Source organism: Neoarius graeffei, chromosome 7 (genome assembly GCF_027579695.1).
Source record: "Neoarius graeffei isolate fNeoGra1 chromosome 7, fNeoGra1.pri, whole genome shotgun sequence".
Lineage (NCBI taxonomy): Eukaryota > Metazoa > Chordata > Actinopteri > Siluriformes > Ariidae > Neoarius > Neoarius graeffei.
In genome coordinates this window covers 72,003,233-72,028,841 of record NC_083575.1, presented here as the reverse complement: position 1 = coordinate 72,028,841, position 25,609 = coordinate 72,003,233, and the positions used below count along the sequence as shown (strand labels likewise).

The 25,609-nt window shown below is 39.8% G+C and overlaps 1 protein-coding gene across 1 annotated transcript; it reads right to left on the bottom strand.

The window, feature by feature from the left end:
* Window positions 1–523: 523 nt before the first annotated feature.
* On the bottom strand, window positions 524–7,671 carry cabp2a (calcium binding protein 2a). The gene is made up of 5 exons (XM_060925002.1): window positions 7,542–7,671; window positions 7,118–7,252; window positions 1,698–1,807; window positions 1,438–1,585; window positions 524–549 (listed from the first exon to the last, which is right to left on the bottom strand). Exons 1-5 carry the CDS (start codon window positions 7,669–7,671, stop codon window positions 524–526), a joined length of 549 nt encoding a protein of 182 aa, XP_060780985.1.
* Between the last annotated feature and the right edge of the window lie 17,938 nt (window positions 7,672–25,609).

The window sequence follows — 25,609 nt, the reverse complement described above, 5'->3', positions numbered from 1 at the left end:
CCCATCTATCCTCTTACTGTACTGGGTAACTGTCATTATGGTCAAATTAGTCACTTCATTTGAAAGTTAAATGATCTACATAAGCAGTATATTTTGTGCTATTCCAAGACCAAATATATAATATATATGCTTAAATATGTTGTGCGAGTTAAATTAAAAAAAAAAAAAACTGTCTATAATAATATTTACAGACACTGATGTGAACACAATAAGACTTTAATAAATATATTAAAGGTGAAATGTGCGATGTGAGCCAGTTTTCTGCATTCTTCAAAACTGCCAGAGAATTATGTGTTTAACTATATAATCATATAAATTGTTGTAACTGACTCTTAAATTAGATGTTTTCTAATTTATATGGAATCTTTCAGTTTCATTACATTGAATTTGAAACAAAAACAATAGAAAATCAGGGCATTATGAGATATACTACAGGTATGAGGTTATCTTCTTTGAGACAAGTAATGTCTCTCTTCATAGCAGGTTTAACAGATTTATCGGTCTTTCTTGTTTGCTTGTGGGTTTAGCGAGACATCATCCGCACAAATTCTGCAGAGAAAAATAACAGGAATGTATTCACCACATGAAAAGGTTTGAAGAAAGTTTTTTAGAAATCAAAATCTTAGAAGTGTAAATTTCTAGAATTATAAATACATGCTAAGTTTTATAGTAAATTATTTACACACATAAAAATAAAGCTTATAAAAGTACCTGCTCTGACCATATATAGTTCTGTGCAAAAGTCTTAGGCACATGTAAAGAAATGCTGTCGACCAAAAATGGCTTAAAAATAATGAAATTAAATGTTTCGACACTAAAAAATACTATAAACAGTAATCAGTAAGCCATAATAAATGAAACAAAGTCAGTTTTTGGTGTGAGACGACCCTTTGCTTTTTTTAAAAAAAGTAATCTCAGCTACAATGAGTGCAGTTTTATGCGGAAATGAGCTGTAGGTTTTACTGAGCATCTTACAGAACCAGCCACAGTTCTTCTGGACACTTTGACTGTCACACTCGCGTCTTCATTTTTCACCAAAACCCAGCAGCCTTCATTATGGGTTTTTTTAATCTGAAAAGTGCTCTCTTATAAATATGCTGCTCAGATACAAACTTTTTTTTCTGTAACATTTAATTTTGTGCTGGAAAACGAACGTTTGGACTCTAAAATGTTTTTGTACCGACTCGATAATGTAGAAGTCATAAAACAGAAATCTATAACAAAGTTTGTATGAAAAAAATAAGGTGCCTAAGACTTTTGTACAGCCCTGTAACTCAACACCTCTCTAAAACATGGCATTGTAAAATTAATTCTGTTAAACAAATTGTTTAAATATTAAAACACATACATGAATGAAGAATAATATAGTGAGTAATAAAGTTGTGTTTTTGTGAGGACATTCTTTTCACAATCTCTTTGATTTCTCCTGTCTCTCACCCTCAAAATCGACTAAGCCATCTCCATTCAGGTCGACGTCTCTGAGGATCTCATCAATCTCTTTTTGGTTCAGCTGCTGACCCATTAGTTTCTTCATGGCCTCCCTCAACTCTGCCAGACTAATCTGACCATCACCATTAGAATCAAACTGAGACAGAGAGAATTAACAAATTAAAGGTACCAATATACCAATTTGAACGTGTGTTTTATTTGCATCACCCTTGTTTAATTAACTTGTAACAACACACCAATTCACCAACCTCTCTAAAAGCATCTCTCAGTTCCTTGACTCCAATCATATCTGCTGTCTCAGCCAACATTTTAGGCCCCATTAGTTCCACAAAATCATCAAAGTCCACTCGGCCTCCACCTAAACAACAATAGCACAGCAGCACAGGTTTTCCTGCATTTAAATATTCATGAAACAGTTCATTCTGAGTATCGAGACTGTCTCTGTGGTTTAGTGCAGGGGTTCTCACCCTTTTCTGCTTTAAACCCCACCTTTTCATACTTATAACAAGTCGGGGCCCATTACAAAAGGTCCCCAATTTCTCTGCATGTTTTAAATTTATTTTAACTTTATTCTATTTTATTCTGCTAGGTTTTTTTTTTCTCTTTCTTTTTCTCCTTTTTCTTTTTGGCATTTTAATATTTTATTTCTACTATTGTTTAATTCTTATTATTTTCTTTTAATTCTTTTAATTCTTTTAATTAATTATTTTAGAATAAAGATAAAATTATTTTATGTAATTTTATTTACTGTTTTTGTTTTTACTTCTGTAAAGCACATTGAACTGCCATTGTGTATGAAATGTGCTATATAAATAAACTTGCCTTGCCTTGCCTTGCCTTGCCCAATTATTTTGGCTCATCTATTGAGGTATTTCACCTGACGTCACAGGGTCACGTGACGCCCCAGTGTCCGCCATTTTGAATGTCAAGCTAGCTAATGTCAACAACAGTAGCTGGTATGTTACTGTAGCAATGTTTACGTTCAGTCATTTGGATGACTGTTAAAACCTTTCAGTATCAAGTTTTTCCTTTACTAGATTTACTAGTTTACTGAGCTAGCGCGCGCCGGCCGCCGGCAGGCTAGCGCGCGCTAGCTCCCAGCTTGCCCGAGCGCGCTAGCTCAGTAAACTAGTAAATCCAGTAAAGGAAAAACTTGAGACTGAAAGGTTTTAACAGTCATCCAAATGACTGAACGTAAACATTGCTACAGTAACATACCAGCTATGATGTTGTTGACATTAGCTAGTGCTAACAGCTAGTTGCTAATACACTGCTACAACTACACCGACCCTAATAATACAGTTCTTAGTCATTGCCTGGTAACAGCAAATTTATAACGGGCCATGTCTCAACAGACTAAGAAGTTATTTCAATGACATTTAATAACATTTTGTTTATCCTGAGGACCGAAAGTAAATGAAAATGTGAACAAACCTTAGCTGTAATAAGATGGCGACCACCGGCTCCAGGGACGACCCGCTGATGTAGGCATGTTACCCAGCCTGACACAAAATATTTGTAGGCATCCAAACTCTTATACGCTTTCAGATCAATACCTGTGTATGGCGATAGGTTTTTAACGACATAGGTATACAGATCATGTGGGCCGAAGTCAGGTAAAGACGAGGGCTTGGTGTACTTCCGTACGTCAGTGAACAATCCTGGTGGAAGCAGGTAAACGTCGTTCTCTAAGCCTGCTAACCTCAATTTTTGCAAATACCTCTCCCTCTGCTCACCCTGTAAATGCCCTACGTCACTGGATAGTGAAGGTGTTTTCTGCATCTCGCTCCTTTTTCTTTTATGTTTTTCGTTTGTCGCCTTCCTCGCATTCAAACTGATTCGAGCCGTGCCATCCAAAATGGCAGTATCACATGACTTGGTCACGTGGGTGAAATACCTCAATTCTATTAGAATCTAATAATTTATTGTAAAGTGTATTAATGGGATGCAAGATCACTCCCTGTTACAGATTGGAGCCCAGGAATTAAATAAATGCAATAAAAACAAACTGTTTTTAATTGTAGGTATTGTATTTAAAACTGTATGGATGTGCCAGAAGCCAACATAAAACCCTGCATGCAGGGCATTCTCAGCCAAAAGGAATTAATGATCCAAAAGTGGAGTCTGGTCCATTAACACACGAACTTATTGCCATGTTTGTGTACAGCAAACAAGCAAGTTATTCAAACCAAGAAGTACACTCAAAAGAAATGGATATAGAAACCACTCAATGGGATTAGATCCTTACACACTAACAAAGAAGGATTTTTCCTATGAGTTGGAAAATTATCCATCCGTTGAGTTCCCCGACATCTCAAACTACCTGGTGTTGCAGACATCGTTCTACACGGACACACAAATGAAAATCTGGAAGAGCATGGAGGAGTACAACTTTTTATATGTGACTGAGATAAAGATCTAGGGATCAGGACACTACAAGATAGATGGCGGTAGATGGATCTAAGTGCAGGAAGAGTGTTTATTAGCAGGCGTGATATTTACAAAAGCAAAACAGGAATCAGAATATTTAAACAGTGTTATAAACGGGCGGCATGGTGGTGTAGTGGTTAGCGCTGTCGCCTCACAGCAAGAAGGTCCTGGGTTCGAGCCCCGGGGCTGGCGAGGGCCTTTCTGTGTGGAGTTTGCATGTTCTCCCCGTGTCCGCGTGGGTTTCCTCCGGGTGCTCCGGTTTCCCCCACAGTCCAAAGACATGCAGGTTAGGTTAACTGGTGACTCTAAATTGACCGTAGGTGTGAATGTGAGTGTGAATGGTTGTCTGTGTCTATGTGTCAGCCCTGTGATGACCTGGCGACTTGTCCAGGGTGTACCCCGCCTTTCGCCCGTAGTCAGCTGGGATGGGCTCCAGCTTGCCTGCGACCATGTAGAAGGATAAAGCGGCTAGAGATAATGAGATGAGATGAGATGAGTGTTATAAACATGCTTAGAAACAAGCGTGACAGTGATTATGATAATGCTTCGCAAAGCCTCGATGGAAACAGCTTCCGTATCTGTACGTGCTGATTGCACTCAAATCAGTATCAGGTGTTTCCCATAATGGCCAGGTCCCAAGAGCATGCACAATGCGCTCTGTGAGCGCATGCAGCCGCTTGAACTGTGCCAGGGTCAAGCATGCAAAAGTGTGACCGTCAAGTCTTCACCTACTGTGACCACAACTTTTAGCTCATGTGTATATTGCCACCAAAATGCCTCATTTTTATCGATAACCTATCGCAAAGCATCGCGAGCTGTACTGTGACTGTAGCTTAACGAGATGGATGTGACGTTGGATGCAACCCAGCAATTGTCCTCTACTATGAGTAAAAAATTGACTTCAACTTGGAAAAAAAAATCACGGCCCACTAGATGGCGCTTCGTGGCCCACTAATGGGCTGCAGCCCAGTGGTTGAGAAACACTGGTTTAGTGCATAAAAGCATGAAAGGTGACTCCTTTGAGAGTAGTTCTATCTGTGGTTCAAGTAACTGGGTTATATTAATTTGTTGGTTCTGTTATATATAGAGGATATTACACGGTGGCATGAAGATATTAAGTTTATCTTCGAGTGGTGAATATATTCATGAGTGAGCAAAGTGAATGAGTGAAAATATTTTCAACACAAGAAGATAAACTTCATATTTTCGCACCGCCGTGTAATGTTCTTTATATTATATGGACACAAAAATATGCAAGTTAATCAAAATAATTTTACTTTTGAACCGGTTCACCATTTTCACAATGTGCATCTAGTCACCGGGAAAATGCTGAGAGTGACATCATCGGAGTGAAATATCAGAAATTATGTCACACACCCCCACGATGTGTTTCATATGAAAAATGTGAGTAGGTGTGTCCAAACTTTTGACTAGTACTGTATAATATGGTTTATTAATATACATACAGAACACTTTTTCCATGGAAAAACTCATGTATTCTATTTCCTTCGAGTGGGTTTCATTCATTTGGTTCAACAGCATGCAATATTGTTAGCATATCGCTTATCCTACGTGTATTACATCCCTCTACCCAATGGAGAATGAGCGTTGAATATGGTTTATGATATTGCATGGTTGTTAAGACAACATGACGTTACACATCGAAGATGTAAAACTTCCGTGCCAGCAAGCGACTGTGATAATTTGTAAACAATCATGGCCACTAGGTTTGCTTTGTTAAATACAGAAGATTTTGAGAGAATTTTGAAAGAGAAAGACGCGTTGAACACCCGAAAGGAATGTATAATAATAATAATAATAATAATAATAATAATAATAATAATAATGGTTGGCTTTTTTTCATGGTATATCAGATATATTCCAATCAGCTACCACGATATTGAACTCGTCTTTGACTCTGTTAATATCATGGTAGCTGAATGGAATATACCTGATATACCACAAAAAAAGCCAGACAATACTCTTTAAATATGTCACTCAGATCCACAATTTATTTCGTATGAAAAATGTGAGTTTTTCAACACGAGAAGATAAACTTCATATCTTCAAGCCAATGTGTGATTTTCTTTTTATTATATAGACACATTCACAAACAAAACGTACCCAAATTTATCAAAACAATTCATCGATTTCATCACAAGTGACATATAGAGATTTGTCATGGTTTTGGTTCTCCATGTCCTGGATGGAGCTCGTATGAAAAATACGGGTAGCATATTTCCCGGTAAAACACTCGTGTCCATATAATATACATATGTTTTTTGTAGTAACATCTCATGCATAGGAACTTGTATAGCAGAAGACTTTAATCTAAGGCTGATCTCATCTCATTATCTCTAGCCGCTTTATCCTGTTCTACAGGGTCGCAGGCAAGCTGGAGCCTATCCCAGCTGACTATGGGCGAAAGGCGGGGTACACCCTGGACAAGTCGCCAGGTCATCACAGGGCTGACACATAGACACAGACAACCATTCACACTCACATTCACACCTATGGTCAATTTAGAGTCACCAGTTAACCTAACCTGCATGTCTTTGGACTGTGGGGGAAACTGGAGCACCCGGAGGAAACCCACGTGGACACAGGAAGAACATGCAAACTCCACACAGAAAGGCCCTCGCCGGCCACGGGGCTCAAACCCAGACCTTCTTGCTGTGAGGCGACAGCGCTAACCACTACACCACCGTGCCGCCCCTCTAAGGCTGATAATAAATGTAATTTAAAAAGTTTTCTTTTTTGTTTTTTTAAGAAAGTATAATTATTTATGGTGAATTTTTCTGTAATGCGATGATTATGTAACATTGATGGAATCAGTCTCCAGTATGCAGCACTTTGTAGAAATCAGTACATTTTCCAGCAGAGGAAGATCTTCAAGACAGAGAACATTGTTCTGCATTTTACTTACTGAAGTCATGAGAAAGAAAAAAAGTCTAGTGAGGGAATGACCATATACAGATGCTATAATGCAAGTGATAACAGGAATTAACTTGTCTTGTGGACATTCCACAACATGAAATGTAACTCATGTCATTCATTCATCATATTGTTGGCAAGTTGCTGTGGTATAAGAGGGAGAAAACAATTATGTGCTCTTTAAAGAAAATAATCCAACACTGAGTGCCATCACACCACCTCTGTGTTGATTATTTTCTGATAACCATGTTTTATTTCTTGAGGGTTTGGCTCTGTGTTACATCATGCATGCAATTCTACGTACAAATCTGCTGACTGAGCTCAATCAGTTCCATCTCTGTAGGCATGTAGCCCATTGTCCTCATGCACTCGCCCAAATCTTTACAGCTGATGAAGCCATCTTTATCCCTGTCAAACTCCTTGAAGGCTTCCTTCAGCTCTAAGAAAGAAAAAGTTGTGAGTTTTGTTTAATTGGGTTGAGAATGTCTGAAGGAATTGTTTAAACAGTGTGCATCTGGAACATACTGAAGGGTAGAACTGATTGAGAGAGTGTGTGTGAAAGAGGAGAGAGGACGGAGAGATGGCAAGGACAAAAAGGCAGAAAATGGAGCTTTGGTCAGGTTGGTTAAGGGACATACAGTATGATGCTGATTGTTAAGACTTCATCTATTATGATGTGGGTTACAGGAGGGAAGTGAAATATTATAAATTCAAATGAATGATTGTACCTTCAATTTCTTCTTGCCTTAGATCTCTGTCCTGTAGTGCCAATAACCGATTATGAGCAAACACAAAGACAAACAGTAATTTAGGACAGACAGAACCACAACCAAAACTTATAGAAATGTACACATTCATGGACACTCTGTGAAAAATGATGTTGGGAAACATGGTGGATCATTATACATGAACTATCTGTGACTGAGATGGAGGGCTGCTAGGTTTGGGAATAGAATTGCTGTTTTGTCCCTTCTTATATACAATGTCTTGCAAAAGTATTCATCCCCCTTGCCATTTGTCCTGTTTTATTGCTTTACAAGCTGGAATTAAAATGGATTTTGGAGCATTAGCACTATTTGATTTACACAACATGCCTACCACTTTAAAGGTAAAAATTGTTGTTTTATTGTGACACAAACAATAATTAAGATGACAAAACAGAAACCTGGAGTGTGCATAGGTATTCACCCCCCCCCCCCAAAAAAAAGTCAATACTTTGTAGAACCACCTTTTGCTGCAATTACAGCTGCAGGTCTCTTGGGGTATGTCTCTATTAGCTTAGCACATCTAGCCATTAGGATTTTTGCCCATTCCTCAAGGCAAAACTGCTCCAACTCCTTCAAGTTAGATTGGTTGCATTGGTGTACACCAATCTTCAAGATATGCCCCAGATTCTCAGTTGGATTGAGGTCTGGGCTTTGATTAGGCCATTCCAAGACATTTAAATGTTTCCTTTTAAACCACTGCAGCATAGCTTTAGAAGTATGTTTGGGGTCATTGTCCTGTTGGAACGTGAATCTTCGTCCCAGTCTCAAACCTCTGGCTGACTCAAACAGGTTTTCCTCCAGAATTGCCCTGTATTTAGTGCTATCCATCTTTCCTTCAGTCCTGACCAGCTTTCCTGTCCCTGCAGATGAAAGACATCCCCACAGCATGATGCTGCCACCACCATGCTTCACTGTAGGAATGGTGTTCTCAAGGTGATGGGAAGTGTTGGGTTTGCGCTACACATGGTAACAAACAAGTCAGCATGGGCAAAAATTGTGGACTCCGCTCTCCCGCCAGCTAAAAGCCAGCAGAAAAGAAATGGAAAATATGAAAGCGAATCAGCCAGAAAGCATGCCAGAAAAGTGACAGAAACCAAAGAGTTGTCCACAAGAATTTTCGTGAAGAGACAGATCAACTGTTGGAATCAACTAAAGGATGAAACAGGCACAAAATCTGATGAAGAATTTGCAGTGCTCATCTTGCATTGGTGAGTCTGAGTAGGAGTTTTGAGAACTAACCTAATGTTTTGATCTTACAGAGGGAGAAACAATAACACAAAAGCAGTAACAGAGAAAAGATATATTTGTCTTTTGTTTCACAGATATACGTATTCACGAATGCCAACCACAAATTACATCCCTGTGACTCAAAACTCTCCGAGGTCGATGCAGAGTTATGATGTTTTCCGCACGTTGTCATTTTGGTGTGACGCAGTTCCATAATTATGTTAATTAGTTAAAACTCCTTGCATTCGGCTATTTCCATAGGGCCATACTGTTTACCTCAAGAGGGAAGATATTCAGTCCCAAAATGGAGAAAAGTGACCTTAGCACATCAAAATGATCACACCTCATCCACACGATATTGTTCTTGTGAGACATAGGAGAATGCTGTGCACAGTAAAACATGTTGAAAATTTCAGATTATTTTGCAGTCAGTCCCTTTAAAAAGAATTTCATGGATATTATGTTCAGGCAACCCTGGATATCAACACCAAACTCCATCCAATCTGTGAAGCAGGGTGTAGGGTGTGCAATAGGGCTATTCTGAGAATAGTATAGGGACAGTTTTAAAATGGCCTACTTTTTAACCAGTGTCAAAGTTTGTAGTATAAATGGTGTTACCATCCACTGAGAAAAAATATCTATGTAATTAAAGCCCCATTCATTAATTTGTTGAATCATTCTTTCCAGTTTTTGTTTGTTTTCAATATTTGTGTCTACTCAAGTCTGTTAATCAACTGTGGAAACACAGCAAGTCATAACTAGTGCTAAATTGAGAAAAAATTAACCCCATTATCTAGCCAGCACAAAATTACTAGCTAGATAATTTTGAACACAGGTTCTGATATTTCATGAGATCACATACAGAGCTCATATGGAGCATTTACCAAACACTAACTACCATCCACAAAGAACAACAACCATTTATTTATTTATTGTTAATATTTTACTCATCTATCTATCTATCTATCTATCTATCTATCTATCTATCTATCTATCTATCTATCTATCTATCTATCTATCTATCTATCTATTCTAAATCTACTTCACTTTTTAATTCTTAGTTGTCCAACAAAACAAAATGCAATTCTTTATTGATTATTATGTCTTATCTGATAATCAGAACAAATTTTAGGAGTCGGTCGTTCAGCAATCAAATAATCCAAAACCAGTCTTTTTTCTCTCTCACAGCTGATTTAAAATGTAATATTATGGACTTTGTTTTGGCTGTGAGTGAGTGTAACCTCCTGGCTGAACCTCTGCAGGTTTGGGATGATTATTATTATGAATTGGTGAGGATGCAGCTGGCAGATTACAACCAGGCAACTAATGGAGCACAAGTGAAGCCTATCAACATGTTCAAATACAAACCAGCATGCTTATATAATGCACAGATACATGAGTATTTGAAAAAACACACACTTCTGAGTGTAATTTCAATGCAATTTAACACTAAAAAAGATAAAGAGGTACTCCATGAGAGAGAGAGAAAGAGAGAGAGAGAGAGCGCAGAATAATATTTATTATAATTTTAGGAGAGTGAATGGCTCTACTGCCATGATCTGGCGACTTGTCCAGGCTGTATCCTGCCTCTCACCCATAGTCAGCTGGGACAGGCTCCAGCTTGCCTGCGATCCTGCACAGGATAAGCGCTTACAGATAATGGATGGATGGATGGATGGATGAGTGGGTGTAGTGCACTAACCACTCTAAAAAGGACAGTGGGATTCTCATGCAGCTGAGCATATTGATCTAGTATGAAATATTAAAGGGCAGATCTTTTGTTTCTTCTAAATATTTAATCTGGTAAGTGCACAGATAGTCTGGGAACAGCTGGTATTACATAAGTCACTGTCAATAGTAATCATGTTCAAACGTTCAGTAACATATAATCAACTAAAAGACTATCAGATTGCATAGACTGAGACCTGTTATTTATTTTGTCATACATATATGCAGTGGCATAGGGAAATAGAGGCAGCTGTCATTATGGCTGAGTTCAGACAAACTGCCAAAAATATGTTCTCTGTTTATGAAATATGTATCATACTTTGACACATAGGTAAAATAATATGATAATATACAATTGTAAAGTAAGCAAAGATTGAAATAAACATCTATTATTCTGCCCACATTCACTGGATATGAGCAGTCGTGCGCTCTGACTGGCTACTCTACTAGGCTATCAGGTCATATACTGTGAGTAGAGAAAAACAAAATGGTGGAGTGTGTTGCTGAATCAACTGAGGACAAAATAAAAACTCTCCTCGAAAACAAAACCCCAAAAATTGTTATCAAATATTTAAAAGAAACAGAAATAGCTAAAAGAATATCATCCCCCCATCTCCTGTTCCACACTCCAGCCCAATCAGTGGCGGTAATGCACCTTTAACTTGGTTGGCCAACTGCCAAAAAACCCTGAAGAAGAAGAAGAAGAAGAAGAAAAAGAAGAAACCCCCAAAATACAAAAAAAAAGTAACAAAATATTGAACAAAAGCATTTCATGGGAAGAACGTATCTTTTTTTATTTTTCAATAATTATTATCGCATTTTTCACAAATTGCTACTGTCATTTCACTGGTTTGTTTACATAAGAAGCGGAAATATTTTGTCCGACATTTTGTATAAAATTTTTATTTATTGAATTTGCAAAAAAATTATAATAAAAATGCTCTGTTTCTCAAAATCCAGTGAATGTGGATAGAATAAAACAATTATTCCACTCAATCTCATCGTACATGGCTTATAGCCAACTTGGTGCTATGCGCCTCGTCGGCTATCAGCTCATGTACGACTCGATTTCATGGAATAACTGTTAAATATTAGTGCAATATATTGCAAATATATCAATAGTATTATTCTTATGATCATGAGGTGGAAATGATCCTAATAATTATCCTGATAATCAAGGTTAACCACATAATTACTGCAAATTTCTCAGTTTAACAATATGTGCTCCAACCACCGTGACCACCTGCCAGTCTGGAAAATAACACTTGATACAGCACAGCAAATATTTTGGTATGATGGTGTTAAAGAATCCAAAACATTAATCAATAGAAAGTTACAGTATAAATCACTAGAAGGCTCCTGTCATTGTGTATGCTGTGATACACTGTAGTGTACTTGTTCAACCACCAGCTGGCAGATTAAGACCAGACCATCAACAGCCCAATGACATTCACACCACATATCAGATGCCAACATATCTGATGAAGCGCTTTGGACATAAGTGCTTGTGGTTTCTGGCCAAAGGGGCAAAGTGCATTCTTCAGTGTAAGGATTTTCAGTCCTTTCACAAGAGCAACTTAAACCAGAAACTACAATCTGCCTTTACTTCCAATGAAAACGAGAAGAAACACCATTATAATCAATGAGTCATTGAAATTGAACATAGCTCATTCAGCCCTTTGGTTTTTACACCATATGGAGAAAGTAGGATTGAAACAGAGTATTTTCTAACAGAGCTTTCTTCAAAACTAAGTGAGAAGAAAGATCTTGAAATGAGTGTTTTAGTACATTGGCTGAGAACCAAAGTGTCCTTCTACCTCACTTGATCAGCAGTCCTCTGTATCCAAGGCTCCAGATCTATTACACCTAGAATCAATGTGGAAATTTGCAATGCAGTTGGTCAAATGACCCACTAGGATGGCATGGACTGGTTATGAAGGATGATTTTTAATATTAGACTGTTTTCCAACAAACTGATTATGTATATTTATATGTACTGTTTTAGTATTTTTGTAAGACTCAGTTGAGTGTATAATGAAGTTTGATTTTAATTTACACCACATAAGGTGGTGCTGAAAACAAAGCTTGGTTGCATATGTTACCACAGCCCATCTACAGAGAGCCTATCTATTTCCTATTAATACTGAACTGAAATGGGCTGCAATTCACCTAAATGGCACACGAGATAGTACTCAGTGAATGGTAGTGAATGGAGCGAAAGGGCTAAAATAATTGTTTACACCTGCTTCTAGACAAAAAAGTAGTTTTATTTTAGTTTTTGCAAATAGAGTATTGATTATATATAAGAATTGAAATGAAAAAATACTAATGTCCTTTCTTTTTTCTTACAGGAAAGGCAAATTTGCCCATAAAACACTATCATTCTGCTAATGCAGGGGTCATCAAACTACGGCCCGCGGGCCGACTCCGGCCCGCCACCCCCCTTTGACCGGCCCCCCAGCCCCTCTGCCCCCCACCACTTGAACCGGCCCTATGAGGCAATCCCCAAAAGTGGTCATGGCCTATTTTTTTAAATTGCTTTTTGGCAAATAATAATATGTCTGCATCTTGCAATGAACTATTCATATTTTCCGAATTTTCGTCATATGCTCGTGATCAAGCAGTGACAGGCAGCGCACGCGCAGAGAACTGTCAGTGTTCAGGATAGCAAAATGGCTAGCGGTAAGCGAAAAGTTGACAGAGAGTGCAGAGTTTTTAAAGAACAGTGGACCACCGATTATTTTTTCGTTCAGTGTAATGACCGTGCAGTTTGTCTTGTATGTTACCGTAAGAAAGTGTGTCAGTTTTCAAAGAATATAATCTGCGTCGTCACTACAAAACCTGCCACAAAGAGTATGCTAGTTTGCGAGGGCAAACAAGAGAAGACAGGATTCGGAGGATGAAATGAGGACTGGCTGCACAACAAAATGTATTCCTTCGCCAAACCCAGATCAATCAGGCTGCTGTCTGAGCTAGCTATAAGGTAGCTCACCTACTAGCTACCCATGGAAAGCCGTTTACTGATGGGGACTTTGTTAAAGTATGCATGCTTGCTGTGGCCGAGGAGGTGTGTCCCGACAAGAAGGATGCGCTCAACGCGGTGAGTCTCTCCGCACCTACTATGACCAGGCGAACCGAAGATTTGGGGGACAACATGTATGACCAGCTGAATGAGAAAGTGTCAGAATTCGAGTTTTTTGCTTTGGCCATGGATGAGAGCAATGACTTGCAGGACACAGCACAACTGCTGTGATCTATTGATCTATTGCTCATATTATTATAATTTCACTGGTTTTTTAAAATGTATTTATTTTATAGGCCTATTTATTTGACCTTTATTAAGTGCTGCACACAATTATTATTAATATTATTAATAATATCAACAGGCCTACCTACAATTTATAATTTTCCACTCACCTTTGCCAGTGTCAATCACCTCAACTAGGCAGATGTTTCTTACCTTGACAACTTTGATGTTATTTTTATTAGAAAATAAATAAATGGAATATCTGTGGTATTTCAAATTAAAACAAAGTGTGAAGACTCGATTACTACTTTTGCAAACCACTAGTAAAGATAAACAAATATGTGCCAGGAATCAAGTGTTGATATAGTAGTGTGGATATAGTAGTGGGGATGGCCGTGCCAGGATAGTAATCTCTACAACACAATGAGGCCTGCTGGTGGTCATATTTGTCTGGGTCATACAATTCTATGTGATATAGCTGACCCGACCCCGGCTCCCCATCACAGTCAGGAATGACAATGTGGCCCCCAGAGAAAAAAGTTTGGTGATCCCTGTGCTAATGTATTAGATTAGATTAGATAGAACTTTATTGATCCCTTTGGGTGGGTTCCCTCAGGGAGATTAAAATTCCAGTAGCATCATTACAGGATAAACAGAGAATAGAAATAGAGATAAACTTCTAGATAAATTAAATTAAATTATGTATTTGCATATACAAATATAAAAAAGAATAAGAATAAGATATGGGGGGGGGGGGGGGGGGGGGGGGGGACGGAAGAGGAATGTCCAGAATGTTCAGTAGTCCTGTTTGGATTATTCAGTAGTCCTGTTTGGAATATCCAGAATGTCCAGTAGTTCTGTTTGGATTGTTCAGTAGTCATGTTTGGAATGTCCAGAATGGATAATGATATACATGATAATGTATATCATGATGGTCACATTTTGATGATGTAAGAAGTGCATTTTCTGGGTATTTTACTACAATTTAAAAATGGACCTGTATCTATTGTCTCTGCCCCTTATATTGAAAACATAATGAAAATTGGCAGACTTTTTTTTTTTTAGCCCCATGAATGTTACATTTTTGGGCTACAGCTCCATAGGCCCCTATTCATTCTAGACTATCCTGTGAGCACCCCTACACAACTGAAGGTCTGAGAGTGGGAGTTCTCCCCTGTTAGAAATTTTCTGATGTAACACTCTCACTCTCATTGAAAACTCCGAACACACTTCACATCAGATACCAGTACCATATTTCTGGAACACTACAACATTGTACATGTTTTTCATGTATGCAGTTTTTATGCAGACAAAAACACACAATCACTTATTTCATAAGATATTTCTTGACAACACCTGCCTGATAATGCTTAATTAAAAACTTTAAGTGGGAATGCTGAACATTCCAGACAGGACGACTGGACATTCTGGACATTCCAAACATGACTAATGAACATTCTGGACATTCCAAACATGACTAATGAACATTCTGGACAGTCCAAAAATGACTACTGAACATTCCAAAGAGGACTATTGTACATTCTGGATATTCCAAACAGGACTACTGAAACAATCCAAACAGGACTACTGAACAATCCTAACAGGTCAACTGGACATTCTGGACATTCCAAACATGACTACTGAACAATCCAAACTGGACTACTGAAAAATCCAAACAGGACTACTGGACATTCTGGACATTTCAAACATGACTACTGAACAGTGGCGGCTGGTAGTCTTTCAAACAGGGGAGGCTGGTTGGTTATGATATTTCCAGATTTTAAAAGAAAAAAGAAAAAACACATCAATTTTGCCCATACTCTTGCCTCTGATCTGGCTGATTGTTGGCAGGGTCACAAACTGAAATAACAGGTTCTTTTGGCCCATTAGCCTACTGTCCAATATACATGATGGTGGTGTTGGGGGGGGGTATATTTTAACATTTTATATTTTAAAATTGTGGCATGTTGTTTAAAAATTGATCATTATTGAAAGCAGCTCTTTGTCAGGAACCTCAGCAGTAACAGCAGAGTGTTCTGGAATAGGCACAAGCACTGACCTTGGGGAGCCAAACATAGAGCTGGGTGCCACACATTTCATTCAATGACACTTTCCCTATATTTTACTTATTTTGACTGAGAAATGTTTTATTGACAATTTTGATAACCCTTCACTTTTAATCCAGGTCTGTAGTGTGAAATGTTCTCGGCTGTGTTTTTGTTTAAAAATGTTTTCTAATTTGTAGCTGTGTTTAATTCATATCCAGAAAAATATATATTCCAATATAATATACTCAGCATAAACATTTTAAATAGATTCTATATTTTTGGTCCATCCATGACATATTACTAAAGTAGCCTATTTACTGTTGTTGATGTGGGTCACTTGCTGTTAGCCAATTCACTTTCTTGTACCAGGAAAGCTGAAAGGAATGAGTATTATTCCCTATCTTTTTCACCAAGTCAATTTGAGGCGTTGGTCTACCCTGCTCTTTAATTTTAATTTTTTCCTCGAAAGGAAGACTGGCAAATAGCTTCGCCAAAATTAAATCAGCAATGCTTGGCATCCGTGCGCAGCTTTCTTGATAGCTGACTAGCCCCCTCAAGTTCAAATTCAGTCACTCAAACGAAATTTCTGGAACTAAGATAGCAAACTTGACAACACTATATTTACACTTTATTTACAATGAAAATATATATATAAACTAAAAAAAGCTGGTAGAAACCGTATGTAATGAATGAAATCGAAATGTAAGCCGATCTCTTACAATACACCACAGCACTTGCGAATCCGCATGGGACTGAACTGAGATTCACCACTGCCTGTCTATTTGAAACGAGCTGTCAGTCAAAGAAAATATCCGGCCACTTTCACCAATCACCAGTCTCCTCGCGGAAAGCTTTGCCATGTCCCTCCCACTGTGAGGCTGGGAGTCCGTGGGCGGGCGTTTTCGCAGTATTTGTCCAATAACCGTCTTGCATTTTGAGATTGAAAAGTGCATAGCTCCCAAATGCCATTGAAATCCACTGAGGCTGGGAGTCCGTGGGAGTCTGTGGGTGGGCGTTTTTGCAGTATTTGTCCAATAATCGTCTTACATTTTGATATTGAAAAGCGCATAGCTCCCAAATGCCATTGAAGTCCACTGAGGCTGGGCTGCATCGCATTGTCACAAGGGGGAAAAACTCACGCACACATTAGGCGAACTGGGGAAAGTTATAATGGAATGATTTCGCACTGTAGTTGGGTTGAGCACATATATTTCTATGATTCTGGATCTGAAATAGCAATGTTATAAGGTCGGCTATAACATAAGCCTAGCGCAATTCATCCTACATGATGTTCATCATTTTTAGAGGAGGCTGAGCCTCCCTTGTTGTCTTAGAGCAATCACCCGTGCTACTGAACAATCCAAACAGGACAACTGAACAATCCAAACAGCATGACTGGACATTCCAAACAGGACTACTGAACATTCCAAACAGGACTACTGGACATTCTGGACATTCCAAATAGAACTACTGAACAATCCAAACAGGACTACTAATCATTTCAAAGAAAACTAGTAACATTTCAAACATGACCACTGGATATTCCAAACAGGATTGTTGGATATTATACAAATGAATGTAGGATATTCAAAACAGTTCTATTGAATACTCCAGGTAAGAGTACTGGATCTTCCAAATGGGACAATTGGACATTCCAAAGAGGATACTGGGCAATGCTAATATGATTAGTTGCCTACCACCTACAACACACACACACACACACACACACACACACACACACACACACACACAAAGATTGTGTATCAGATTATGTATAAATTAGTAAACTTCATGTCTACTAATGGGCGGCATGGTGGTGTAGTGGTTAGCACTGTCACCTCACAGCAAAAAGGTTCTGGGTTCGAGCCCAGGGGCTGACAAGGGCCTTTCTGTGAGGAGTTTGTATGTTCTCCCTGTGTCTGCGTGGGTTTCCTCCGGGTGCTCTGGTTTCACCCACCGTCCAAAGACATGCAGGTTAGGTTAATTGGTGGCTCTAAATTGACCATAGATGTGAATGTGAGTGTGAATGGTTGTTTGTCTCTATGTGTCAGCCCTGTGATGATCTGGTGACTTGTCCAGGGTGTACCCCGCCTTTCGCCCGTAGTCAGCTGGGATAGGCTCCAGCTTGTCTGTAACCCTGTACAGGATAAGCGGTTACTGATAATGGATGGATGGATGGCATTTTTATGACTCAGTAATCAATTTATTTGAAGAGAGTGCTCATATTTTTGAAGGTAATATCTTTTTCAAATATCAAGTCTTGTTTTATTCACAATATTGGAAGTTAGTATATTTGAGAAGTGAAATATGTGTAAGCAAATGAGGCAAACTGCAAATGGTATAAATAATGATTTATTCTGCCAAACCGATTAGGGTTACAAGCAGAAATCTGCTCAGTGAATGAAAGATCTGCCCGACAATTCTGGCTCCCATCCTACAAACAATAAGATTTAGGGCATCTCATTTTGTTACTAATGCCTTGTGTAAATCAATCTCTCTCTCTCTCTCTCTCTCTCTCTCTCTGGTGTGTGTGTGTGTGTGTGTGTGTGTGTGAGTATATTATCTTGGATTTGGGTCATAGTCCATACACAGGTTCTTTGCCAGTGGATTACACTGAAGCTCAAATGGCTGAACGATGAGCAGGAGAGAAAATGAGGGGGAAGTGAAAAGCTTTACTCACTGGTAGTAATGGATGAGTTGATTAGGTGTCAGTTAAAAACTGACCAGTGCTGTAAAGTGACAGCATTGTTTTGTCACTGTTGACTGGAATACATTGCATTTTTTTTTTTTACATTGCATGTATTACCTTATGCCATCGCCTCCCTGTTTTCAAATCATCCCTGTTAGAGCTGCACTTTGAATTACTGACCTTCACCTATAATACGGACTTTTCATGTACTTGGTCTGTGTACCGTGACTGTGGTTGCCACAGATCAATTTAGTCTAATTTTAATTGTATGATTTTTCTCTTTTATTGAGGTTTTTCACCCACGTGACCAAGTCATGTGAGGCTGCCATTTTGGACGGCACGGCTCGAATCAGTTTGAATGTGAGGAAGGCGACAAACGAAAAACATAAAAGAAAAAGGAGCGAGATGCAGAAAACACCTTCACTATCCAGCGACGTAGGGCATTTACAGGGTGAGCAGAGGGAGAGGTATTTGCAGAAATTGAGGTTAGCAGGCTTAGAGAACGACGTTTACCTGCTTCCACCAGGATTGTTCACTGACGTACGGAAGTACACGAAGCCCTTGTCTTTACCTGACTTCGGCCCACATGATCTGTATACCTATGTCGTTAAAAACCCATCGCCATACACAGGTATTGATCTGAAAGCGTATAAGAGTTTGGATACCTACAAATATTTTGTGTCAGGCTGGGTAACATGCCTACATCAGTGGGTCGTCCCTGGAGCCGGTGGTCGCCATCTTATTACAGCTAAGGTTTGTTCACATTTTCATTTACTTTCGGTCCTCAGGATAAACAAAATGTTATTAAATGTCATTGAAATAACTTCTTAGTCTGTTGAGACATGGCCCGTTATAAATTTGCTGTTACCAGGCAATGACCAAGAACTGTATTATTAGGGTCGGTGTCTGTGTTGTAGCAGTGTACTAGCAACTAGCTGTTAGCACTAGCTAATGTCAACAACAACATAGCTAGTATGTTACTGTAGCAATGTTTACGTTCAGTCATTTGGATGACTGTTAAAACCTTTCAGTCTCAAGTTTTTCCTTTACTGTATTTACTAGTTTACTGTAATTATGATCCGGCAGCTATTTACACCGGATCCAGTGTAAATAGCTGCCGGACCGCGCTCCGGCTTGCTCCCCCTCAAATTAAGCAGCGCGCTCCGGCTTGCTCCCGGACCACTCCGGGAGCAAGCCGGAGCGCGCTGCTTAATTTGAGGGGGAGCAAGCTGGAGCACGCTCTGGAACCTCAGCCGGAGCACTCCGGGAGCAAGCCGGAGCGCGCTCCGGAACCTCGGCCGGAGCACTCCGGGAGCAAGCCGGAGCGCGTTCCGGAACCTCGGCCGGACCACTCCGGGAGCAAGCCGGAGCGCGCTGCTTAATTTGAGGGGGAGCAAGCCGGAGCGCGCTCTGGAACCTCGGCCGGAGCACTCCGGGAGCAAGCCGGCGTGTGCTCCGGAACCTCGGCCAGACCACTCCGGGAGCAAGCCGGAGCGCGCTGCTTAATTTGAGGGGGAGCAAGCCGGAGCGCGCTCCGGAACCTCGGCCGGAGCACTCCGGGAGCAAGCCGGAGCGCGCTCCGGAACCTCGGCCGGAGCACTCCGGGAGCAAGCCGGAGCATGCTGCTTAATTTGAGGGGGAGCAAGCCGGAGCACGCTCCAGCAGCTATTTACACTGGATCCGGTGTAAATAGCTGCCGGATCATAATTACAGTAAACTAGTAAATACAGTAAAGGAAAAACTTGAGACTGAAAGGTTTTAACAGTCATCCAAATGACTGAACGTAAACATTGCTACAGTAACATACCAGCTATGATGTTGTTGACATTAGCTAGCTTGACCTTCAAAATGGCGGACACCGGGGCGTCAAGTGACCCTGTGACGTCAGGTGAAATACCTCAATACCTTCGGGGAAACGCCTTGCATGGGTCGCCTGTTCGCGTTCTCCCCTTTGGGCTGACTTACTTTATGTTTATTTTTATGTTTATTTCTTTTTTATGTTTATTTTGTAACAGTCCAATAAAGTTGGTAAAATAAAATAAAAAATAAAATAATGGATATTATGTTGAGAGACGGCCAGGGAGCAAAATTACAGGTCCAGCATAAGAGCCAGCCTTCTAATCTTTCTTATCAGTTGGGTACATGTGTAAAATCCAGCAAGTATGATGACTAATGCTGTAATCCTGACCCATCAGTAAAATTCACTTGCCTTTAACACCAGCAAAATCATTTGAGCGTTTAAATCTATCACAGACAAACCAAAATGGACAGACAAACACACATGCCTTCTTTACAGTCTAAATGGAGAGCATTAAGACATAAAACAGTTTTCAGTTCTGTGCACACACATAAGAATGCTTGCTGGAAATTTAGGCTTAGAGGTAAACAGCCTGGAAATTATTTTAGATTGTAATAAATATGCTGATGTCAATTCCTCAGTCATTCATTTACTAATGAATTAATTCATGCATTCAGTTTACATTAAGCAATTCAGGGCTGAAGCCTATGCCAGAAACACTGGGTGCATGCGGTCTATTCCAGGACACACACACACACACACTTCTATCTTTGTGGGGACCCTCACTGACATAATACATTCCTTAGCCTCTTACCCTAACCTTAACCATTACAACTAACTGCCTAACCCCAACCCTAACCCAAATCTAATTCTAACCTGAACCCTAAAACTAAGTCTTAACTCTCAAACAGCCCTTTGAAGAAGTGAGGACCAGCCAAAATATCCTCACTTCCCTAAAATGTCCTCACTCTGTTGGTAAAAAACGTGTTCCAGTCCTCAATACGCAGCAAGTACAAGTACACACACACACACACTGCTATGGGCAATTTTGACTAGCCTGTCCACCTATTATTCTTTTATTCATTCATCTTTAGTAACTTCTTTATCCTGTTCAGGTTTATGGATCTGATGCCTATCCCAGTGAATACTGGGCACAAGGTGGGAATACATTGTTAGATGGGACGTGATCCCATAGTGGGGCACTATGCACACCCACACCCATACTGAGGGGCAACTTAGAGTCACCAATCCACCTAGCATGATTTTTGGAGGTGGGAGGAAACCAGAGAGAAAACTCACATGAATACAAGGACAACATGGGAAACTCTGCACTGACAGTAACCGAGCTCAGGATTGGCAGCAATGCTTAGTGTCGTTTATGCTAAAATTAATTGATTGAAAAAAAAATTACACAAATTAGTTGTTTTATTTGGGGGAGCTATGGCCTAATGGTTAGAGAAGCAGCTTTGGGACCAAAAGGTCACTGGTTCGATTTCCTGGACCAACGGGAATGGCTGAAGTGCCCTTGAGCAAGGCACCTAACACCCCTCCCCAACTGCTCCCTAGGCTGCTCTGGGTATGCTGTACGTCGCTTTGGATAAGAGAGTCTGTTAAATGAATGTAATGTATTTTTAGAAGTTCCAACTCGGCTACAGTACCAGTCAAAAGTTTGGACACCTAACTCAGTGGGGTTTTTTCATGTCTTAAAGTCATGGTGGATGTCGTTTCTCTTTACTTAGTCGAGCGGTTCTTGACATAATATGGATTACTACAGTTGTGGAATAGGGCTATTTACTGTATTTTTATTATTTACTATTTACTATTGATCTCAAACTCATTAATAAGACAAGAAATTGCACTCATTAACTTTTGACAAGGCACAGCTATTAATTGAAAAGCATTCCAGGTGACTACCTCATGAAGCTGGTTAAAGGTAGACTGCCTTTCAGATTTTTCAAGTTTAAATCATAAAAAGAATTTTCCTTGACACCCAATTATTTTTGTTTAGTGGACTGAAAGCTACTGAATTCGAATCACAGACTTCCAATTTTATTCTTTTTTTTTAAGTAAATAGGACAATTAATGAATTTAGGGTCATGTGGCCCTAAATTCTCCGCTATTTTTCCTGCTTCAGTATGACCCAATTCAAGATACTATGTCATGCATCACATGGTGGGCTTTCCCCGTTCGCACAAGGCATTGTGGGATACAAATTTGAAACAGGAGAGGAAAATGGAGGACATGAATATGCGAATAAAACGTGAAAGACCGACTACAGTAACGGAAAGCAAGAAGAAAAGACATTATGTTGCGAAGGAAAGGAAACGCAGCACCAAACTAATAAATATCGGTGGTCAGCGAGCACCTTGGTGTGATTAGCTGTTTGTTTAGTGACAAAATTATGTAACTGTCAGTGCACAGTCAAAGGTAAACCCACGCATGCGCACACGGACTTCCTCTGTCTGCTTGACTGCGCAAAGCGAGTGATTTCATGCACATTATTTGTTCGGGAATCCCCTCAAATTAAATAACTTCCCAGCCACAGAATGGCCTGATAGTTTGTGAGATATTACAGAAATATATCACAATACATATATCACAATGATCAAATTTCAGAGGTGTCAGTAGAGGCATTGAGACCAATAGTGCTAAATGAACTACAAACATGGCTGCCCAAGACTACGATGCCCATGAGTCACAGCACCCCCTGTCACCGGAGTATTGAACTCAGCTGTTGCTCATTCACAATCAGCAACCATGCTACTTAAGCCTCTCCTTCACACACCTTCAGTGCGAAGTATCGTACTGTGTTTTCCAGTCCATACCAAGCCTTTATATCTCTGCCTGCCTCTTGTTGTTTTGACTTTCACTATCTTCTTTTGTTTACGCTACCTGTCTTTCCTACGTTGCACTATTCGCCAATCGACCGACCCTTGCCTGCCCTTTGACCATGACTCTCGTCTCATGATTTGGCTTCTATATTGTTTGCTCCCCACTCACTTCTGCAAATACATCAGTAAGTGCCTGCACCCTGACAAGAGGGAACTAAATTACACCGATTTTATAAAATCGAAAGGCAGTCTCACTTTAAGATAATGCCAGTAGTGTCCAGTGTCATCAAGGTAAACAGTGGCTACTTTGAAGAATCTAAAATATGAAACATATTTTGTTTTTAACACTTTTTTGTTTACTGCATAATTCCATATATGTTCCAGATGTTATTTCATACTTTTGATGTCTTCACTCTTGTTCTACAAATGTAGAAAATAATCAAAATATTTTCTACATTTGTAGAAATGAATGAGTAGGGGTGTACAAACTCACTTATGAATGGATAGGGGTGTAGAAACTTGGTACTGGTATCGTACTGGTACTGTATTTCAGTGGGAGTTGTTACTGTCTACCTACAGGTACGGGGAAGCTATTGACAGCTAAAAGGTGATGATTACATCCAGTGTTTGAAGCTGGCAGCACATATGGAGCAAGCATAAGAAAGCTGCACACTGGGTATGAAGCCAGAAACAACAAATGCTCTCTCCATATGCTCAGCCCTGCCTGTCATTAGGCTTTCTCTCTCTCTCTCTCTCTCTCGCTCTCTCTCTCTCTCTCTCTCTCATTTTCATATCACAGATTCTCCCAAGAGGGGAAGCTCCAGCCTCATTCTTCATGTTGACTTGCACACAGACCTTCCCAGTGAACCAGCAAATACACAGTCCCTCTCTATTTCAGCCTTTTTCTCTGCACTGAATCAATGTTCATATAACCTTCATCTCACTGTTGTGACTTGAGAGCAAATGCTCTTTAAGCTTTTACAGTTTCTCACCATAAGCTAAAAAAGACAATTGAACTACAATTTCTAGATGTTCATATAACATGGATTCACCACAACACTGAAGTGGCATTGAGGCATAAGAATAAATGCATAATGAATAGTATTTTTCAGTGTAATTTTTGAGTTGTCATCATTACATTGCACCAGGAATAAAACACAACAGGCCAATTCAATCCTCAATCCTCTATCGCCTTCAATCCTCATCCAGATCTTGCCCATGAGGAACTTGAGTCGCTATGGGTTGAGTTACTCTTTCCGAAGTCAAAACCAATCCTGACTGGTGTGTGTTATAGGCCTCCAAATAAAAAGAACTTTTATGAACTTCTTGAAGATTCCATTGCACAGTGCAACAGATTTATGGCTCTAGAGACTGTTTGATCAAGGGATTTAGGAACTTTTGCAGGATGTTTGATTTGTTTCAGGTATATAGGTAGGCAACTATAGACCAGTCTCCATCCTCTTTGTGGTGTCAAAGGTTCTACAGAGAGTAATTTATAATCAGTTATACGAGTATCTCCAACAAAAGAATTTGTTATATGAATATCAATCTGGTTTTAGACCGTCTTTCTCTACTGATACCTGTCTCATCCACTTGAGTGATTATATTAAGAAGCAGATGGACTCAGGAAATTACACTGGAATGGTCTTATTGGATTTGCAAAAGGCCTTCGACACTGTCGATCATGAGATCTTACTGATGAAACTACAAGCTATTGGTCTGAATGGTGTATCCATTAAGTGGTTTCAGTCATATTTGACAGGCCGGTCTCAGATAGTCAGTGTCAATGGTGGTGTTCATTCTACTCCTAGAGATATTGTCTGTGGGGTTCTGCAAGGCTTGATTTTGGGGCCCTACTTTTCTTGATCTATGTTAATGACATTGTTACGACCCTGGTGCCAGGGGTCGTGTGTGGTTGTGTGTGGGTGTGTGTGTGTGTGTCTCTCTCTCTCTCCCTCTCTCCCTCAGGTAGATGCCCCTTCCTCCTATACGCAGCTGTTCCCACTCACCTCGTTGAGGGGCCATGTTAAAAGAGAGAGGGAGACGCCTCTCGAGAGAGTGTGTGAGCTGGTGGGCTGTGGCGGTGATAGTTGGGAGAGAGAGTTGTGAGCTACATCTAGAGAGAGTGTTCTGCTCCTTTCAGGGGAAAGGAGTGTGCATAATCCCTGATCTGTTTGGTTGTGGTTCATTTGTTGTAGTTTTGGTGAGAAAACCTGGCTCTTGTGTTTGTTTTTCTTTGTTTGGAGATCAGTGACTTTAGTTGGTTTTTTTTCTATTTTGCAAATAAAAACGGTTTCCGTTTCGGCCCTGAGTCCGCCTCCTTGTCCTCTTTTTCCTCCTGGGTCTTTTTGGTTTATCTCTGTTGCTTTCCCCCATCCCCTATTTGCCACAGGGAATGTAACAGACATGCAGAGAGCTGTGTCTTGTAAGTTTTTGTTGTATGCCGATGATTCAGCTTTAT